At 33.1% G+C, this 22,182-nt stretch overlaps 1 protein-coding gene across 22 annotated transcripts in view; it reads left to right on the top strand.

Annotated features, from left to right (window-relative positions):
- The window catches only part of PICALM (phosphatidylinositol binding clathrin assembly protein), a 124,704-nt gene that overhangs the window by 26,119 nt on the left and 76,403 nt on the right, over window positions 1–22,182 (top strand). For all 22 annotated transcript variants that reach the window (XM_074304657.1, XM_074304655.1, XM_074304660.1 and 19 more), the window contains exons 2-5: window positions 12,790–12,932; window positions 15,175–15,250; window positions 15,718–15,820; window positions 21,992–22,085. In XM_074304657.1, the coding sequence (XP_074160758.1) occupies window positions 12,790–12,932; window positions 15,175–15,250; window positions 15,718–15,820; window positions 21,992–22,085 (416 nt within the window). The remainder of the gene's footprint in view (window positions 1–12,789; window positions 12,933–15,174; window positions 15,251–15,717; window positions 15,821–21,991; window positions 22,086–22,182) is intronic.

Genomic DNA, 22,182 nt, shown 5'->3' with positions numbered 1-22,182 from the left:
TTTTTTTTTTTTTATTGCTTTTGGTGCCCTGCAAGAATTTTTAGCATGAGCTAAATAAATGGGAGCCACTGATCTAAATACAGCCCCCTTATTTTACCACTGAGTAGACTGAATTTTTTTGCTTTTTAGAAGCCAAATCTGTTGTTTGCTAATGTAGTACTCAAAATAACTTTTGCCTCTATACTTTTTTTGTTTTGCATATTTTTCCATAGTTTTTTCCCTCAATAGTATTTTTTCCAAATACCTATAAAAATAGTTTTCAATATTCATTTTTGTAAGACTTTATGTTCCAAATATTTTCTCAATCTGATCCAGGCTAAACACATACAGCCCTTTAAAATATATTTCCATATTTTTCTTGTCATACAAGAAAAAATAGACCAAAAGGATTGAAAAAAAGGTGAAAATAGGATGTATTGATTTGCATTTAATCTCCATAATCTCTCTTTGGATGTGGATGACATTTTCCATCCTAAGTCAATTGGAATTGTCTTGGATCACTCCATTGTTGAGAAGAGCTGCAAAGTCTATTATAATTAATCAACACACTTTCTTGCTGTTTTTTTTTTTTTTTTAGGCTGGGGTTAAGTGACTTGCCCAGGATCACACAGCTAGGAAACTTTCTTGCTGTTAATATACAATGTTCTCCTGGTTCTGTTCACTTTACTCAATTTCAGTTCATGTAAATCTTTTCTAGGCTTTTTCTGAAATCAACTTGCTCACAGAACAATAATATGTCATTACACTTATTTACCATAATTTATTCAGCCATTCCCCAGTTGATGAGCATCCACTCAATTTCCAAATTCCTTGGCATTACAAAAAGACCTGCTACAAACTTTTTTACACATGTGGGTCCTTTTCCCTCTCTTAATACAGATCCAGTAGTGACACTGCTGGATCAAAGGGTACCCTTTGGATAGCCTCTATATATTTTTAAGAAGGGGGAAATATGCTTTTATTTTGGGGGCTCTTGGTGCTTGTCAGTGATAATTGATGAAAGATAGAGGCATCAATTAAAAAACAAAACTGTTGCTTCGTACTGCCTTAGGAATTAATTTCCTGATTTCTATAGTGCATCTAATTCCATTATAATGAAGGATATACCTGGAGCCTAGTTTAGTTGAGAGAAAGGCATATTTACTATGCAGTTAGAAAACAGTAGAATTATCTTTGAACACTTGGAGAAAGTTCTTAATCATTATAAAAATGTTTTTAAGCTTTTAAAAACTAAAAGTCTTTTAAACTGTCTTCTGTAGGTTAAATACTCACTGTAAAATGGTATTAAATTCTTTCTAAATAAAACCATTAATACAATTATAAATTTGATTCTAGAGTTTCAGTTAAACCATATGAAAAATTTCCATTTATTTTTCACATAGTGCAATATATATGATAAATCTTTTGTGGTTTTTGGGAGGAATATGTTATGATTTTGAAGCTGCAACTTTTTAAGATAAAAATTGTCAATAATTCATCCTCAAAAAACTATTTTATACTTTTCAGATAATGAAATGTAGTTCTATCTGTATATAGAACATTCTAACATACTTTCGTAATTTTTAATGTGAGGGTTATTACTTTAGTTAGCACTTTTAGTGAAACATACTTTTTTAAAAAACAATACATTTTGATAGGAGGGACCGATATGTGCAAACCAAACCAATTCCTTATCTCAAGGTTTGGGAGTCAGCATAGTTTAATGGAAAGAGTGCTAGTTTTGGAGCACTTGGGCTCAAGGACAAGTCTTTGTTCTATTTTAGCAAATTGACCTTTTTGAGCTCCAATTTCCTCACTTTTAAAATAAGGGAGGTGGACTAGATCTATTGATGTAGCTAGGTGACATAGTGGATAGAGACTGCTAAGTTCAAATCCAGCTTCAAAAACTTATTAAGCTTTGTGACCCTGGGCAAGTCACTTAACTTGTGTTTGCTTCAGTTTCTTCAGCTGTCAGATGGAGGTAGAAAATCAGCATCTACCTCTTGGTGGTGTTATGGGGATCAAATGAAATATTTGTAAAGCACTTAGCGCAGTGCCTTCAGGGCATATGGTAGGCACTGTGGAAATGCTTATTTCCTTCCTTCTCTCTTCTGAAATCTCCTTGTAGCTATAAATTTGTGATCCTGTAGGAAAACATTTGCTGCTTTTTTATGGACTTTAATTTTAGATGTATTCAGTTTTTTATTTCCATTCACAGAACTCAAACCTAAGTTTGCAAAAAAAAAAAAAAAAAAAAAAAAAAAAAAAGATTTCTTGTCATTCAGCAGTTTTTTTTCCTGCTACAGCTATCACTTACTCTACTTTTAAGTATTTGAAAAAAATCCATTTTTCAGAAATGTTTTCTAACCACCTAATTACATTGTTTGGGATATACTTCCTTGCTACAATTATAAATGCCTTTTAATTTTTTTCTCCTTTAGGTCTCCAAAATATTTGTGAGGACAATAAGCTCCTCCAGTAATTTATGGATATGGATATGCTTTTCTGTTTGGGGGAAATGGGAAGATCTAACAGAATTGTAAAGACATGTAGGAATTGTATCATGATAGTGATCATATCTATATGCTCCAAGATATGGGGATACATTATACGGTTAAGTTTCTTTTGCAAAGTCTTCTTAAAAGTACTTTAAGAAAAATTATTTTTAGGAAAGTGAGGAAGGGCAGATTTAATTTTTTAGTGCAAAGAAATTAAGTTACTAAATTAAAAACTTAAAACAAACACTTGGATGAAAATTGTCAGCCAGAATTGTTGAAAATCAGCATTTGGCATTCCTGAAGATAAGAGTGAACCAGTGGTGATGTCTCAGTTACTTGAAGAGTACTATCAGTAATTCATCTGCAGATTTTTCTTCTTTTAGGCCATTAGTAGTCCCAATTCTTTTAAAGCAAAGGTTTTTAATCTTGTTCATGAACTTGGATGGTGGAAAAAAGCCTTACATCTTTATTTTGACCAATTTCTAACTGAAATATATTTTAAAACATTCTGAAGGAGTCCATATGCTTGCCAGACTACCAAAAAAAGGTCTGTGATGTAAAAGAAGGATAAAACTATTTTAAACTGTAAAATAATATCAGGAAAAAGTATTTTCCCCCCAAATTTCTACCGAATTGTGCTTCTGTTGTGGAACTAGTTCAGATAATACTAAGTTTTTACTTGTAGATGTAGTTGATATAAGTAAACTAAAATTTAACCTCACATAATTGAGAATTGACCTAATTTAAAACTCAGACACCCTCCCCCCTTTTTTTTCCAACTTAGGAAATCAAGGCATTTGTGACTTGAGAATCTTATTTTTATTGAAAAACTGTTAGGTCTTTTTGCTAGACTTTTAATTTAGCACACACATATCACTCATACATCACACATACATACCACACACACACACACACACACAAATACAAATCCATGTCCTTTTTCTATTGGTTTCCATTTGTGATGTTGGACATTTGACTTTATACATTTTATTTCTTTATAGGTAAGTTTCATTTGCAAATAAGCTATCCCCAAAGGGGAAAAGTATACATTGCATTAACATTTCATAGATAGGTCTTTCAATGTCTCAGTACCATAACAGAGAATCACATTATTTTCATTCTTTTGTGATTTGTTATTCTATCTGGTAACTGCCTATATCACTTAGTAACCATAGAGATTGTGACTTAACACTTGTAGATCCTAGGTTTAGATAGGAATATTTTCCTATGTTCTGTTGCTGCCCCCTCGTGGCAAGATGAAGAGCTACAAAAGGCTGCTGGAACAGTTAGTTTAGAAATACAGATTATCCCCTATTTGAATTATATGAATGGCAGATTGAAATCATGATTATAGAAAATAATAGTTCTCAAGCAGTGGAATTGTCATCAGCACAGAGTAAGCACTCAAATGCTTTATAATGGTGGTCTTGAGTTCTGAGTTAATAAGGAGATAATTGAAACAATAATGAAAGTATTCTTTTTAGTTTTTCTACTACTTAACTCTGGTATTTAAAAAAAAAAGATTTAAAAAAATAAAAAAGATTTTAAAATTGATTTGTATGGATAGCTAGTACTCACATGTGTCTTAAAAAGGATCTAGTAATGACCTGAAAAACATTTTAGACCTGTTTTATTTGCTGAACTTGGATTTTATATCATTCCAGTTAATATCACAAGTACTGCAAATCAGCAAGCATTTTAAGTATGATTCATTTTGCTGGTTTACAAATTGACAGGATCTTGACTTTTTCCATAAGTAATTTCTTGTTATAACATAGAATTGAAGCTTCTAAATGCCTTTTAGTAATTTTTAAAAATTGACTTTTTTGACTTGTAATAACAAATTTTTTTGTAAATCTTTTTCCTTGAATCCTTTTTAGTTTCCTATTTGGAAGTCTGTAATTCCTAGTAACTTTTTTTTCACTTTTCTTCTTAAGGAACAAGTGTTATGAAAAATTTGTCTTGGATACATACTTCAGGAAGACAGCATACCTATTCATTGGTCTTGTCCTGTCAGCACGGTTGCTTTCTAGCCTCTCAGTAAAGTGATCACAGCATGATAACCCTTCTTCTTATGGTCATTGATAGATTTCCTTATTTCTTGTGGCATATCTTTGCCTTTTTAGGTTTCTGAAATGTAGACACAGCTGTTTCTTAGAAGTCCCAATTAACCCAGAGACTCATAGTTTGTGTTAAAAGGTACTCCTTCCTTCTCTCTTCTGTGTCACATTCTTCAGCCTCCTGACAGATTTGTGTTTCTCTCAGTTCTGAAGAATTTCTTTTGTTTTCTACCTGGATTAATTTTATTTTAACTTGACAAGAAACACTGGGTCATTTCTGCTAAGATAGTAGAGATGTCTTTTTCTTGGCCTTTTGTATTCTAGGATTGAGATCCATTTATATTTAGCATGGAAGGTTGTTTCCCTGTGGAAGAGCTACAGCTTTAGTTCTTCAGTTCACTGGAATTTGGCATTCACTCACTTTTCAGTGTTCCTGAGATTTATAAAACTTTGGGGGGAGTATGTGTTTTTATAGTAGATTCACTTCCTTTGGTGTAAATGTTCATTAATAGATTACTTCTTATTATTTTTAGCTATTACCTATTAGCCTTTTCAAGTCATTCCAAAATTTCTACCTCTTTCTTCCTAATTGAATGAAATGGTCTGCATGGTCATTGAAGCTATCCCTATTGGTTTGTCTAGAAAGTAAAAATGGATCATTTATTTTAGATTATAGATGTAGATCTGGAAGAGACCTGAGAGGTTATATAGTTCAACCTTTTCAGGTTATTGCATAGAAGATAGTCTCTAATTCTTAGTTCAAATTACAAAGAAATACCAGCTTCAGAAATGAAGCTACAAACCAAAAGAAATTCTTTGTATGATTTTGTGAAAGAAATGAGTGTCATGAGTTTTGGTTCCTGAAAGTACACAAATGAATTTGGTTACTTATATCATCTTTAGCCCTACAGTTGCTACATTGGTTCACGAGCAATACTGCCCTATTTCCTACATACTTGATGCTTTTGTCAGTTTTCTTCCCTCCCTCCCTCTCTCCTTCCTTCCTTCCTTCCCTCCCTCCTTTCTCTCTTCCCTCCTTCCCTCCCTTCTTCCCTTCCTCCCTCCTTTTTCTTCCTTCCTTCCTTCCTTCCTTCCTTCCTTCCTTCCTTCCTTCCTTCCTTCCTTCCTTCCCTTCCTTCCTTCCTTCCCTCCTTCCCTCCTTCCCTCCTTCCCTCCTTCCCTCCTTTCCTCCTTTCCTCCTTTCCTCCTTCCCTCCTCCCATTCTTGAGAGATAGTTTGGCAGAGTAGAGAAAGGGCTGATTTTGGGGTAGTTTCTAATTTTTACATTATCTCTTACTCTTGGTCAGAGTTTTAATCTTTCAGGATTCTAGACATCCAGCTAGAATGAGTTGTTGAGTTATCATTTGTGAGAGTTCATTACGAAGAATCAGGAGTTTAAATAAATGTATTCTTTAGCCTTTTGTGAATGACTTGTGATTTGGGCCTTTTTCCTTCGTGTTTCATTGAACTAACTACTGAAGTTTTAATTAATTAATTAAATCCTTACCCCATATTAGCTCACTTAAGCCTTCTCATTCCTTTAGCAAGAACAGAATGCATGTTCTGTGGTGGGTACCGGGAAACAAAAGATAAAAACTCAATAGGCCTGATCTTAAATTTTATTGGAAAAGGGGAGTGAAATCCTATGTTGATAGAAAGGTAAATATAGAAAAATAATTTCCTATGAAGAAAGGAGTAAGAGCAATTAGGGATCAGGAAAGGCATTCTATAGGAAGGGGTACTTGAGCTGAGCTTTGAAAGAAGCTAGGGATTCCATGAGAACAGAATGGGGAGATTGCCTTGTAGTTTGTCTCTTATTTGTCTGTCTATCTATCTATCTATATTTATTTTTGCTGAGGCAATTGGGGTTAAGTGACTTGCCCAGGGTCACATAGCTAGGAAGTATTAAGTGTCTGAGCATAGATTTGAATTCAGGTCCTCCTGATTTCAGGGCTGGTGCTCTGTCCACTGACCCACCTAGATGCCCTCAGACCATTTGTTCTTCCAGAGGACTATGACATCAGGGAAGTGATAACCATGATATGCAAGTGAGGGAGGAATGTACGAATCCTGTGCTCCTCTAGAGTCATCTCTGTCCAGTGGCCAGGACAACTAGATATGGCCTTTGGGAGATAGCCTATACAGAGTCAGAAAGATGGAAAGTGGAATGTCATATACAAGGAAAAAGTGAATAGACCAATTTAACTTGTGCTGAATATTTTAAAGAAAATAAAATGTTCTTAGTCTGTATTTATAAAGCAGAGATTTCTTTGTATTCCTATGAATTTTGTTTTATTCACTTTAAAAATTTTAAAAACATCTGGTTTCACCAGACTATGAAGGGACTCCATGACCCAAAAAGATTAAACATTTGCTGTAAGGATAGGTCAACAAGCAGTTATTAATTGCCTAAGATGTCTAAGGCACTGTGCTAAACACTGGAGAATAAAAAGACAAACCCAAAATAAAACAAAAAGGGTAGATTGCATTCAAATTATGGAAAGTTTTAAAAGCTGGACAGAAGAATTTGCATTTTTATCTGAGAATTACAAGAGAGTTAGTGAGTAGAGTAGTTTCATAGTCAAACTTGTGTTTTTCTTATTAGTATCAGTTTGGCAGCTATGTTGGATCCTTTGAAAAGGGAAGGGACTAGGCTAGTCAGGAAATAGTTAGGAAACTATTATAATAGTGTAGATGGGATATCATCCATTTGTTTCATCATATGGTGGGTCTGCTTTTTTTTTTTTCTTTGAAACCTTAACTTAAATACTATGACAAATTATGGCAATTAATCAAGTAATTTCTTAGGGAGAAAGGGCACAATTAACACCAAAATGAGTTAATGATATCTTCTTCCTCTATATTCTAGGACTATTTCACAGTGAATTATTTCTCTTCTCCCAAATCCAAATCCATCTCCATAAAGCAAACTATATGATTACCCACTTGACCTATTACAATTTTTCTTAAATATATAGATAGGATTTTATATCTTTTTTTTTTTTTTTTTTTTTTTTTTTAAATATACATCTAAGTGACACAGAGAATAGAACACTGGCTTGTAGTCAGGAAGTTCCGAGTTTAAATTCAACCTCAAACACGTATTAGCTATGTGACCCCAGGCAAGTTATTTAACCTGTGTTTCATATCTTTAAAATGAAGTTTATTAACTTATAACTTAATTTATTATTATAACATCTACCTCTAAGGATTGATGTAAGGATCAAATGAGATAATATTAATGAAGTGCTTAGCCCAGTGCCTGGCATGTAATAGGTATTATAGAAGTGCTAGCTGCTATTATTATTCTTGTGCCAGATAGTATTAAATATTGACAGTGCAAAGAAAGGCAAAACAAAACAAAAAAAAAAAAACCCAAACAAAACAAACAACCCATTAGCCAGTAAAAATATCTATAGTGTTTCAAGTTATTTTTTTCAGGTATTTTCAGATACAGATGATATAGTGTCATTCCAGGAATAGCAAAGTAAGTATCCATAATGGATCATAGAATATGTGGAGGGGCAATTCAGAGATGTGGAGGGGCAATTCAGAGAAGTAAGACATGAGAAGACTGGAAATATAGGAAGGGGCCATTATAAAAGGCTTTAAAAGCCAAACAGAGGATTTTTATATTTGATCCTGGAGGCATAAAAAGAGTCTTGGAGGCACTTTGAAAAAGACTTCTAAAAATATTTATAGAAGAAAGATTTCTTTGGGAAAAGTTTATTGCCTTTCAAGCTTTGAATGATACTTCTTTTGAATATATATTTAGAGTATTTGTTTAAAAGTAGTCATCCTACTTGATAATCATCCTCCCAGTGTGGAACTTTGCCAGGTATTAGGATTTGTATGTGTGCTTCTATTTCTGTACATCATACATATATAACTATGCATAATAGCATAACATTTTTATGCTATCTACCTATTTCCAGGAATTGGTTCTGATTTCCAGGAAGCCCCATTGGAAAAAAAAAAAAAAAAACAAATACCTTCATTAGCTACTTAAAGCTGTAATGACAAACTGTTTCAGTAAACAATTTTAGGGGTGGTGAGGTAGATGATTTAAGAATGCTAGCTGATTTGGGGGAGTGCTTTAGACTTGAATTTTCTTAAGCTTCATAGCTAGTTGGAAAAATACATGAGTTAGGAAACATTTGTAATGACTCAAGCCTACAACTTGAAAAGCTATTCTCAGGCATTCTGTAGGTGGTAGATGGGGAAATTGTATATATAATACTACTGGATTCTCTGGATTGAGAGAGCTGAAAGAAACAACTCTTTTGAAACATTGGCAAGAAATAACTTGAATTTTGATTGGACTGGTCTGTTCTGAGTTGGTCTGAGGTGTTGCACACATTTTCCTTCTGGAGGTTTGACGCTGAATCTTGGAAGCATTTTAAGATTTTTCTTTATGAATAGAATCATTGTACAGAGTGGAGAAAAGTAATATGTGGAGAAAAATATAGTTGTAGCCAAAACATTACTAAAATATATAGTAGAATTTATAAAATTTTGGATCTGTACTTGGACTATCATATATTCATATGAAGAAGGAAACAAGTATTTATTAACTGTCTACTTTGTATTAGGCATAAGCATTTTACAAATATTACCTCATTTATCCTTACAGCCACCTTGGGATGGTAGGTACTATTATTATTATTCCCATTTTAGAGTGACAAAACTGAAGGAAACAGAAGTTGAGTGACTTGCTCAGGGTTGCACCTTTGCCTTGGATTTGAACTTGTCTTCCTGACTTAAGAACCAGTGCTCTTATCTACTGTACCACTTAGCTAACTCATAACATGACTTGTATTGTCAGTATTTCTGTAGTATAGCATATGTAGGATGCTTTTTTGGATTTATTATCCTTAAGTATTTGGAAATGTGATATCTACCAATGGTTCCTCATATTTATGATTACTTTGATAAATGTTTTATAGTACAAGAAAAATTGCTTTGTTTCATCTGTAACCAGCGTAGTTAATATGGATGCTTCCTGTCCTTCATTGTTGTTAGGATGGTTGGTTGAGATTGTTGGCGGTATGATTCATGGAAAGAATGTTGAATTCAGGGCTCTTAGCCCTTAACATTACCAGCACTAATGTTTTTAGTTTGATTTTGTGCTGTTTATTATGTATAAAAATCATTATGATTTTTGTCATTAATATATTTTAAAGTTTTTAAATAAACTGTGCAGTTCTCTAGTCTTTGAAGCTTATGGAAGAAAAGACAAAATTTTTGTGTATAGGATGTTTTTGAAATTGTGGTATGAAACCACAAAACTCCTTAATTAATATCATTCTAACCAAATAACTGTTTTAGGTTAGATTTAATATGATCATGAAATCAAGTGGGAAAATTGCTCTTCCTTTTGTTTGCTTTAGAAATCTCATCTACCATTGTTTTAATTTTCATCACTATGCACACACAAAAATCAGATTTAGATATCAGCCTTTATTTGCTTTTCTATTCTATGTACTTGGTACTCCAATTCCCTCATTTACCAGCATTAAAAATCTCAGAATCATTTTTGACTTCCTTTTTTCACCTACCAGTTTAAATAGTTGTCAAAGCCTATATTGCTTTTGCCACAATATCTTATCTCTTTCCTTTTGTCTGGTCCCATCACTTTACATTGGAACTTTTGTAATAGCTTTTTAGCTAATCTTTTCCTTAGGCACTTTCCTATCCAGTTCATCCTTCATAGCTGCCAAGTTTTTCCTAATCCTCAGATTTGATTGTGTTATTTTCTGATTAAAAACTTTCAGTAGCTTCTCATTCCATTTAAGAAATATCTATTAAGTTATTTTAGGTATTTTATGTGCCCAAAAAGCGGTAGCTAATGCCACGTGAATAGAGTACTGGACCAAGAGTTAGGAAGATCTGTGTTCAAATCCAGTCCTAGAAACCTATTAGCTGTATGACTCTGAATAAGTCATTTAACCAATGTTTGCTTTGGTTTCTTCAGTAGTAAAATAGAGATATAATACTTACCTAATAGGATGGCTATGAAACTCAAGTAAGATAATGTTTGTAAAAGTGCTTTTTATAGTCCTTGGCACATAGTAGGTGCTACATAAATGCTTATTCTCAGGCCTATTGTCTCTCCTATCTCTCCTTCCCAATCTCCTCTGTGCCCCAGGATACCTAACTACAAAAAGACCAAAAAAAAAAAAAAAAAAAAAAAACCCAAAAAACAAACAGTTCTCTAGGAGCTTTCACAGTAAGTTTGGTATGATAGTCAACAAACATTAAGTGCCAAGTACTTTGTTTGATGGGAATAATAAGACAAAAATAACACTCCTGGACTTCTAGGAGCTTTTTATTGTTTCTGCTTCATTTGTGGAAGGTGTGTAGGGGGAATTGAATTGTTAAAATCCCTGTGTTTTGGTTTTCTCATTTGCAAAATGAGAGTATTAGATTGGATGGCCTCTGAAGCCAGCTTTGGATCTGTGCTCCCATGTATGCTTTCCACTTTTCTTAGAATATGGTATCACTGCAGGTGAACTTCATTTAGTTATATGAACTTCATGAAGTGTTGCATTTTCATGCAGGGATAATAGGCTAGATCAGGGGTTCTCAAACTACAGCCCACAGGTGCGCCCGCTGAGGACATTTTATGGGGTCCACTGGGTTATGGCAATTGGGCGGAGGGGTAGAGACAATGTGAGTTTTTGTTTTTACTATAGTCTGGCCATCCACCAGTCTGAGGGACAGTGAACTGGCCCCCTATTTAAAAAGTCTGAGGACCACTCGTCTAGATGATATGATTGCCACTGCCAAAGTATGTATTGTAATTGTTGTGTCTCAGACGATTTGTTGTGATATTCTATAAGGGGAATCTAAAATATAATGCAATGAAGATAGCTCATATAATAAGTAGAAACATTTCAGGCAAACTAAATTAGCTGATGAAAAATTTCCAAGTATATCAGATTGTTCAATTCTCCAAGAGTCCACAGCTGTGAATCATAATATTTAAAGAAGTTGCAAGGCAGCCTTTGCTGACACATCTGTTATGGACTGGAAATAAGATAAATTGGAGGCAGAGGGAAGAGGAGAGTGGTCAGACAAGGCAAAGGCCTCAGAGAGGTCAGAAAACAGGCACTTCCTTGTATCATCCTCTCACAAGAGGAGATCCATTCTGCAGGTCTGGGTTGGATCTCCAGCTGCCATTGTCAGGTGGCTCCTGTGTATTCCAACAGCTCCCATGTATTCCAACATAAGACCTTAAAATCAAGGTACAACAGGAAATAAGTGGCCTTTTATAATCTGACTCATCTGTGTAGCTAGCCGTATTTTGGGTATGTTATTTCATCCCAAAGTGAATTATTCTCTATCCCCTGTTTTTATCTTTTTTTTTTTTTTTTTTTTTAATTTGAACAGTAGAGTTGAATGAGTGTTGGATTTGGAATACTAGTGATTAATCCTAATTCTGCTATTCACTGCTATTGTCACCTTGTACAAGTTGTCTTTGCCTATCTAAAAATCCCCCTATAAAATGGGGGATTTGAACTATATGATCTCTAATTTTTTTTTTTTTATTAATCTGATTCTGATCCTTTAATTCTTTGCATATTATCCTTGACATATACCCAGAATGAACCACCTACCTTCTCCCCATTTCTGTTCTACTTACATTCTTCTCTTTAAATCCAGGTCAGGTACTATTTCCAACATGAAAATTTCTCTTATCATTTCTTTTTCTTGCTGTCGCCTTCTCATTACACTCCTTTCCTTCACAAATGTCTCATACAATTTTGTCTATATTGCCTTTGGATTTATTTTAATTTCCCTTACACCATAGTTTTATTTATGTAGTTGTGCTATTTCTTCATCCTAAACTCCTTGAGAGTAAGACTTATGCCTGATACTTCATACAGCACATAGATAATATTTATCTAAGTTGAAGTAGATAGAGAACCTGTCCAATCATAGATCACATGTATTTAATTTTTTCTAATTATGCAGAGATAGCAGTCTTCAAAGAATCATGATAAGCATAATATGATTTTTAGAGGAATACTTCTTTGCATGTTCCATTATTCTTTTTGTTGCTGCTGCTACTGCTGCTGTCTCTGCTGTTACTACTAAAGTGTTTGAGGAGAATTGTTTTAGTAAGTAAAAGGATGATCCTTGTTTAATTGAGATTATTTAACATTGAGTACCTTTTTAGTATCAGGTGCAATAGTAAGACAGTTTGAGATAATATAGAAATTTCTTTGAACACTGTTTTTATATTTCAGATTTAATCCAGTGCACAAATGAGATGAATGTGAACATCCCCCAGTTGGCAGACAGCTTGTTTGAAAGAACTACTAACAGTAGTTGGGTAGTGGTCTTCAAGTCTCTTATTACAACTCACCATTTGATGGTTTATGGAAATGAGGTAAGCTCTGTTTCTGGCAATAGCTAATTCTCATGTATCATCTGAACATTCCCTTTGTTCTCCTAATTAGGCATTTAGCTTCTAGTACTATAGATGAGAAATGATAAGGGTCAGAACTATTGTGGAGAGAAGAGAATAGATGCTATAAATGTTGTAGAGTCAGAAATAATAATATTTGACAGCTAAGTCAATAGATTGGGAGAATGAGTAGATGCAGAATTAAGGTTAGTGATGAAGATACAAAATTGGGGGATTGGAAGGATTGATGATATCCTTGATAGAAATAGGTAAGTTCAGAACAGGGATAAGTTACTTGGGAGGGAAAATGAGTTAATTTTTGGACTTGTTGAGTTTGACATGCCCGTGAGACATGGAATTATTATTATTTTTTTTAAATTTTCAATATTATTTTATTTTTCAAATACATGTAAAGATAGTTTTCAACATTCATTTTTGTAAGACTTTGTGTTCCACATTTTCCCCCTTCTTTACTTCCCCCCTCCCCAAGATGAGTAATTTGATGTAGATTAAATATGTATAATTCTTTTAAACATTTCTGTGTTTATGACAATATTTCTTTATTTGTCATGTTGTGCAAGAAAAATCGGACCAAATCAGACCATTAGAAAGAAAAAAACAAAAACAAAAAAAGTGAAAATATTATGCTTCAATCTACTTTCAGTCTCTGTAGTTCTCTCTCTGGATGCGGATGGCATTTTCCATCGCAAGTCTTTTGGAATTGCCTTGAATCACCGCATTGTTCAGAAGAGCCAAGTCCATCACAGTTGATCATTACTTAATCTTGTGATTACTATGTACAATGTTCTCTTGGTTCTGCTCACTTCACTTAGCATCAGTTCATGTAAGTCTCTCCAGGCTTTTTTGAAATCAGCCTGTCTACCATTTCCTATAGAACAATAATATTCTATTACATTCATATACCAGAACATTCAGCTGTTCCCCAATGATAATCATCCACTCAGTTTCCAGTTTCTTGACACTACAAAAAGGACTGCTACAAATGTTTTTGCACATGTGAAAGACATGAAATTCTTGGTGACAAGTAAAGAGCAAATTGGTAATATAGGTCCTTGGGAAAGGCTAAAGCTGGATATATAGTTTGGGGAATAATTTGCATAGAGATAATAAAAACTGGTGAGCTGATGAGGTCATTAATAGGAAAAAGAAGAGTGTCCAGGTCAGAATCTTAGAGGACTCTGTGCTTTTCTCCCTCCCAAAATGATTGCATGATGGGTAATAGTAGGAAGAGAAGAATGAATGATAGATTCATGAGAGACAATATAACATAAAAGAGACTTAAGAGTCAGGAATGTGTGTGTCCATGGGCAAAAATCCCTTAAGCTCTGAGCCTCAATTTCCTTAACTGTAAAATGGGGATAACATCTTTAATATACACTTTTTTTTTTTTTTGGTAGAATTAATGCGAGGTTTAAATTAGATAATGTATAAAAAAGCACTAAGTAAACTTTAAAGGATTATTTAAATGTTCGTTGCTATTAATAATGAAAGTAATGCCATTAATTGTAGACATTTGTGGTACAACCCTAACCTGTTGGATCTTGGATCTAGGTACTAGCATGAAATGACCCCTCAGTACCACTGTTAGGAGCACTTGGCTAATGCCTGATCTATTATGATCTTTCTTTTATTTTCATATATGTTCTTAATTCTTGTATATGGTACTTATTTGGGAATGTAGTAACTTAAAAAGAGAAACTGTGATACAGTGGTCTCCATAGGGGTGGTTGCTATCATTTTTATTTGATTTCCTTTTTAAGAGGTCTAGTATGGGTCATTATACTTTACTAGTGTGCCTGGGATACTAAGTATATGTTAATTGTTTCAAATAATTTTTTCTTTAAAAAAAAAAAATAAAAGATGCTTAAAAAGTATAGCCTTTTGGCTTACATGACTGGTGACAAGAACAAAATTTTTAAATGGGTTTATCTAATTCTGTTTTAGTACCTTATAACTGTCATAGAGTTCTCCATTTCCTATAAACCTTCAGTGTTTTATGCTTTCAGCTATTTCTATAGTAAAATAATTGATTTCTGTCTATAATTGGTAAATTTACATCGGAAACAAACATTAGCTATAAAACTTAAACTTTTAAAACTAAATGAAATGCTTTTAATAGTAAGTTTTCTGAATCTCAGATTATAGTTGAAATAAGATGCCAATAGACTAAATTGATATAATATGTATTTCTTTTCCATTCTAGCGCTTTATTCAGTACTTGGCTTCAAGGAACACATTGTTTAACTTAAGCAATTTTTTGGACAAAAGTGGATTGCAAGGTAAGAGGGACTAGGAATATGATTTCAAGAAAATGTAGCAATATCATGTTCATATGTCTGTTGTGCCATCTGGAGAATGAGGTGTAGGGGAACATCACTTTAACAATTAGTTGGGATTTTAATTTAGGTAGTTAAGTATTTGTAAAGAATTGACAAACCTTAAGGTGCTACATCACATATTTTGCTTATTAAAACTCAAAAAGTTAAATATGTAAAGGAATGGTATGCAAACTACATAGTAAAATTCTAATAGAATTTTAGCACTAATATGAAATACCTTTACTCTTTAAATACATGTAAAAGTATGCAATATAACATAACACATTTGTTACTTCACTTTTCAGTAAAAATTTTAATGGGCTTTTATAGGATATTTTAATTTTGTTTTCATACAATATTGATTTGCTAGACAAAATTACTGGTTATATAATTTATTTACTTAAAGGCTGAAATGTTTTCTCTTTCAGGATATGATATGTCTACATTTATTAGGCGATATAGTAGGTATCTAAATGAAAAGGCAGTTTCTTACAGACAAGTTGCATTTGACTTCACAAAAGTAAAAAGAGGGTAAGTTAAATTTCTTCTTGTGTAATTATTAATATTGCTGCTTTCTAACTATTAGTCAAAGGAATCTTGAATTTCATTATGAAACTGGAGAATGGAAGAATATGAATCAAGAAAGGTAGAAGGATCACTAAATAGAACTAAGAAAAAGCGCTTTTCCTGAAGAACAGAGCTTTTTCCTGTAGAGTATATAGGTACTCTCAAGGGAGAGATTATTTTTAGTTAGTAGTAGTTGGTAGTATTCTGCTTATGGTTACTGAAACAGCAGTCGACCTAATGAGATGAGTAAAAAGGTTTGTTTTCTTCCCAGGGCATATATCCTGCTGTGTCAAAGAAATTCAAAAAACTTGGCCCACTGGGTAGCTACTACCTTATCTAGTGATTTATGTGGATGCGACTAGTTATTCCAGTTAGAACTTAGAAATATTGCTAAAGATTATAAAGTTTTAAGTAGTCAGCCTCAAAACTTTAGGGTAATAGATGTTATTTTTGATTTGTTTGGTTTTTTTGCTTTTACTCATTGAAATCACAGAATTCAGAGAAGAAATTCTTTAGGAAAGTAGCACCTTGTTAAGTAGTTGGAAGTCTGAAATTGGAATTTTGATCTCTGCAAAATGACTTAATATATAGTAATGACAGGCTTATGGTAAGGGATAGAGTGTATTTAACAAGGACTGATGAGAATATATTTGAAAGATTTAAAAATCTAATCAAAAGGGCTTGTGTTTCTTTGACCAGATTAAAATATAATTGGAAAGTATTTAACAAATAAAAATATAACAGAATATTAATAATGTTAATGTGTAATTTTCTAAGTAAATGTGCTGTTCACAGGAATCCTTAAGTATGGTTTAGTGGAGCCATTTCTATTTGAGTTTGACACCACTGGCTTAGATAACTATTAGCTGACACTGTAGTAGAGAAGATTCTTGTTGAAGTAAAAGTTGTGCTAGATGACCTTAGAAGTCCTTCCAGCTCAGATATTTTCCTTCTATTGAGGCATGTCGTACTTGTATACATATTTGCAAATTTCTTAATAGTGTGTGACTTCAATGATTTTCATAAAATTACAGTTCATGGTCACATTTTAAAATCAGTAAAAAAATCTTTCTTAAAAAGGTATATCAGATGGCTAATTTTTATATTATACTGGTTGTGTGATCTTGCCTTGGACATAGTTCTTTAATAGGTGTATGCTGTTTTTAATCTACTTAGAGATTTTGAATACATTACTCACATCCTCCAATTGTAGGTTTCTTGGTATATCAGTTGTTTTTATGTAAATTTTATCTTAGAATGATCTTTGTTTTATGCCTGATCCTTAAAATGCTGCCTTAGATAATGTGATAAACTTAGGAGAAGCCATTAATATTGCTGAGATTGTAAAGAATGAGAAGACTCTAATATGTAAATAAGTTTTGACCTATAAGCAATCTGACCACTGACATCAGCCCAAATCTCATAAGTGTTTCATTGTCTTGATATAAACCATGAGTAGGATTTTCACAACTGCTATCTTCTCAGACAACTAATGAAGTAACTTAGGGAAATGGATGTATAACTTGTGGTTCAAGGTTACTGCCATCGCCACAGTTGCTGGGAGTTAGGAACTATTAGGAAACCAGATCTATTTAAAGATAATGTATCAAACATAGTTTCTCCTGATGCTGAAGACTGATCTATTTAAAATTAAGGGAAGGTTGTAGGAAAATCAGATGTATAGAGTCTTGCTAATATACTTAAGTAAACTTTGTTCACAAAATTGCCTAGTCAAAAAAAAAAAAAAAGAAATTTTTAGCATTCTTTTTAGCATCTAATGAAATTTAATATAGTGACAAATTTTAGAGGGAGTTAGAGAGAACCCCAGCTGAAATGTAAATTTTGTTGTTATATGGCTCAAATGTTTGAGGAAAACAGGCTTCACTAATAAATCCTTATCTAAAGCTTTTATATTATTTAACATTATTTTGCTGAAAAAAAAATTGATCACTTGTCTTGAGGTAGCTAATGTTTTGGCATTTTTTATTTAGTCTAAATGAGTAATTCTTAACCTTTTTGTGTGTAGCATGGATCCCTTTGGCAGTCTGGTGAAGTCTCTGGACTCCCTTGCAGAATAATATTTTTAAATAATTGAAAGACATGCAAAGTCTCAGAGATTAGTAAAAACAATGATGTATTTTTTTTTCTTATCTAAGTTCAAGAATCCCTTGAAATCTATCTATGACCAACTCTCAAATGGTCCATGGACCCTAGGTCTGATACTGTAATTTCACAGGTGGAGGAAATTCCCTCTAATAGGAGACATAACTAACTCTTCTACAAATGAGTTTTTAAGAGAATTTCCAGAGACAACAAAGATTAAATCACTAGTAGAGAATTACAAAGGCATTATACCAAAGATGGTATATGTTTGTTGCTGTCAAAACGTTAACATTTTTAAAGTGCATATTACATTCCAGGCATGGTGCTATGCTGGGGTTATAAAAAGAAAAAAAGAAGCAAAAGACAGTTCCTACTTTGAAAGAGCTCACACTCTGATAGAGGAGACAACATGTAGAAAGTTATGTACAAACAAGGATATATATATGTGTGCATATATGTATACATACACATGTCCATACATACATTCATATACACGCGCATACACATATACACACACAAACACAATAAATAAGGAAAAAAAGAAAAGAGTTAAGACATTAGAAGTAAGGATTGAAAAGGCTTCCTGTAGAAGATGGAGAAGACTAAGACTGGCTCTGTCGATAATAACCACACTGTTTTATATTGTCCACTTTTACAATTGAAGAAAGAAGTGCAGAAAACTTAAATGATATGCCCATGGTCAGTAGATAGTGATTCAAACCCAGATTTCTTTGTATAGTGCTTATTTTTTGTGCCAAATAGTATTTAAATACACTGTTTTTTCTTCTTTTCTTTCTTTCTTTCTTTTTTTTTTTTTTTTTTAATTCATTTTTCCAAATTATCCCCTCCCTCCCTCCACTCCCTCCCCCCGATGGCAGGTAATCCCATACATTTTACATGTTACACTGGTTTTTTTCAATCATATATGCTGGAATCTAAGGAATTGTCACATGCATCATTCTGTATATGAATTTAAAACATAATCAGTCATCAATAGTGAAATTTTATGCCTCATTTTATACCTACTTTCTGGCACATCTTTGTGAATAAGTGGAAGACCATTATTAGTCATTATTAAGTCAGGAATTGATGCATTAAGCAATTAATATGTGTCAGGCTGGGATTGGATCACAAAGAAAGGCAAAGTCATAGTCCCAGCCTTCAAGAAATTCCTATTCTAATGAGAGACAAAATGTGTAAATACCTAGATACATAGTAGATATTTTAAAAAATTTTAAAGGTAATTTGAAGGAAAAGGCTTAAGCAGCTAGGAAACTGGGAAAATCTTCCTTCAGATGAGATTTGAGCTGAGCTCTGAGAGAAGTCAGGGATACTAAGAAATAGGTGAGAGGGCAAAATATAAGCATAGAGTCCAGTGAAAAAGGAAGATGCAAATGAAGTATTCAAGAAATTGCAAGTAAGATGAAGTATAGCTAGACTGAAATATGTGTGTAGGGAGATAATGGTGTAAGATGACTGGAAATGTAGAAATGGGTCCAGTTATGAAGAACTTCAAATACCCAAAACAGTATTTTATACTTTATCTTTCTGATGATAGGGAGTCATTGAAACTTATTGAGAAGAAAAATAGATAGGGTCAGATGTACAATTTAGAAAAATCAACTTGATTGCAGAATGGTGGATGGATTGGATTAGAGAGAAACTTGAGGGAGGAGCACCAGTTTTAAAGTTAGGGTATTAGAGCAGACAATAAATTGAGATACCTGAACTCAGCTTGTGACTGAGTGGAGAGGAGATGTATAATACTGATATCACGAAGACAGAAATGACAACATTTATTATAAATTGGATCTATGTAGAGTAAAGAGTAGGAAGACCTCAAGGTTGTTAACTTGGGTTACTGAGAGGATATTGATCTCCTTAATGCAATAGCAAAATTGGGAAATTGGGGTTTTTGGGGGGCAAGATAATAGATTTTGTTTTGGATGTACTAAGTTTTTGATGTCTATAAGATATGTAGTTTGTCCAAGAGGCAATCAGCAATGCATGATTAGCTCAGCTGAGTACTGGAACTGAACATACAGATTTGGGAATCATCTGTTTAGTAGAGATAGTATAGAATGAATGAGGTTGTATAGAATGAAAAGAAGCTTTGGGGCATATCCTTTCACTTCCTGAAGGAGTGGAATGGAGGAAGAATCAGTAAAAAAGATTTGAGGAGTAGTCAATTGGATACAAAGACAAATGAGAGAAAAATACTGTCCTGAAAACTTAGAGGAGAGAGTATTCAGAAGATGATGTTGATGGACAGTTTCAAAGACTGCAGAGAGATCTAAGAGCACAAGTTTTGAGAACAAACGTTTATCATTGTGGTCATCATATAAATTGTTCTAGTCTGCTTAATATGCTCTGCATTAGTTGATTTTTAAATCTTGCCATGTTTTTGATTTCTTCATAGTCATTATTGCTTATGGTGCAAAAATGTTCCATTGCATTGATATATTACAGTTCATTTACTCATTTCCCATTTGGTGGTTACTCAGTTTACTTCCTAGTTTAATGCTATTATTAAAAGTATTTTTTATTTTTGTATATTACCAGATTTTTCTGTCTCCAACTTTCTTGGGGATATATACCTATCTGTGGTATCCCTGAACAAAGAAAATGTATAATTAAGTGACTTTTGTAGTGTTATTTTAACTTGTTTTCCAGATTAATTGAACCTGTTTATAGCAACAACAACATATTCCCTCTATACCTGTCTTCATTCAAGACTTCCAATATTTATCATTTTTTCTTTTGTCATCATTTTGACATGTGTGCACCTGTGTGTGTCTATATGTGTTGAAACCTAAGAATTAAAATGTACATTTTTCTTAAGATTTAAAATATTCTTTTACATAGGACTTCTTAGCTTGATTTTCTCTTTTGAAAGTTCTCTTTCTTTATTCTTTGGCTCCTGGGAAATGACACTCGTCCTTATGCATTTGTATCATTTCCTTTTATTTCTTAGATATCAGACTATTTATCAGAGGTACTTGCTGCAAAAGATTTTTTTCTTCATTTAATTGCTTTTCTGCTCCTTTGTGAGCTTTTCTAGACATAAATTTTTCTTTTTCAGGAAAAGGGCAAGGACTGTCTTATACTTATTTGTATCCACATAGTACCTTATACATGGTAGGTCCTTAATATTTGTTGAAATTTTGCAAATATGTTCAGTTTTTCTTTCTCGATGGGCTAATCTATGGAGTCTTTATCAGAACTACAAGTTATACAGTTGGCTTCTTTTACACCTTTGACTACGTACCTGGAGTCATCTTTATAAAAAAAAAAGAAGACATTTGGCATTCTAAATAATAAAGGGATTGTTTTGATACATCTAGGTGGTGAATTTTAATACTATACAGCAGCATAAAATGTTAGGCATCCAAATACCCAGCAATAAAACCATTCTTGATGGCAGATACCAGTAAACAAAAGAAAAGTGTAATTTTCATTCTGATGATTTAGAATATATGTGAACTATTTGGCTACATGAACTCTGAGATTCCCTTAAATTCTATGCTTGAAATGGTAAACATTTTGTACAAGTATTTTGGAATAGCTTTTATTTTTTCCTATTTATTTTCCTCTTGTATGATGTCTGATATTTTAAATTTAGTATTAACTGACGGCAATTAGTAGCACTCTCTCTCTATGTATGTGTATATATATATATATAAAGAAAACTAGTCTAGAAATCAGAAAGACCTAAATTTAAATATAGTTTCATGTTTATTAGCTGTGTGACCCTGGGCAAGTTACTTAACCATTGTCTGCCTCAGTTTTCCCATCTATAAAATGGGAAAAATAGTACCTTTCTCTCAGGGTTGGTGTAAGAATAAAATGAAATAATATTCGTGAACCTTAAAGCACTATATAGATGTTGTTGTTGTTGTTGTTGTTGTTGTTGTTGTTGTTGTTAACTGGGGGGGAAAAAATTGCAAGCTTTCTTGTTAACATTTCCATTAGAAATTCTAAGCTATTTTTTAAGATTTAGTAACAAACCTCATTTTTTCTCCTTGTTTTTAGGGCTGACGGAGTTATGAGAACAATGAACACAGAAAAACTTCTAAAAACTGTACCAATTATTCAGAATCAGATGGATGCACTTCTTGATTTTAATGTAAGTTCAATTGAACTTTTAGTTTTGTTATTCTTGATATGAATTTTTAATAAATTTAAACTAAATATACTCACTGCTGCAGCGATTACTAAACTAG

Source organism: Sminthopsis crassicaudata, chromosome 3 (assembly GCF_048593235.1).
Source record: "Sminthopsis crassicaudata isolate SCR6 chromosome 3, ASM4859323v1, whole genome shotgun sequence".
Taxonomy (NCBI): domain Eukaryota; kingdom Metazoa; phylum Chordata; class Mammalia; order Dasyuromorphia; family Dasyuridae; genus Sminthopsis; species Sminthopsis crassicaudata.
The sequence above is the reverse complement of the archived record's forward strand: the minus strand, read 5'-3'. Positions and strand labels throughout refer to the sequence as shown.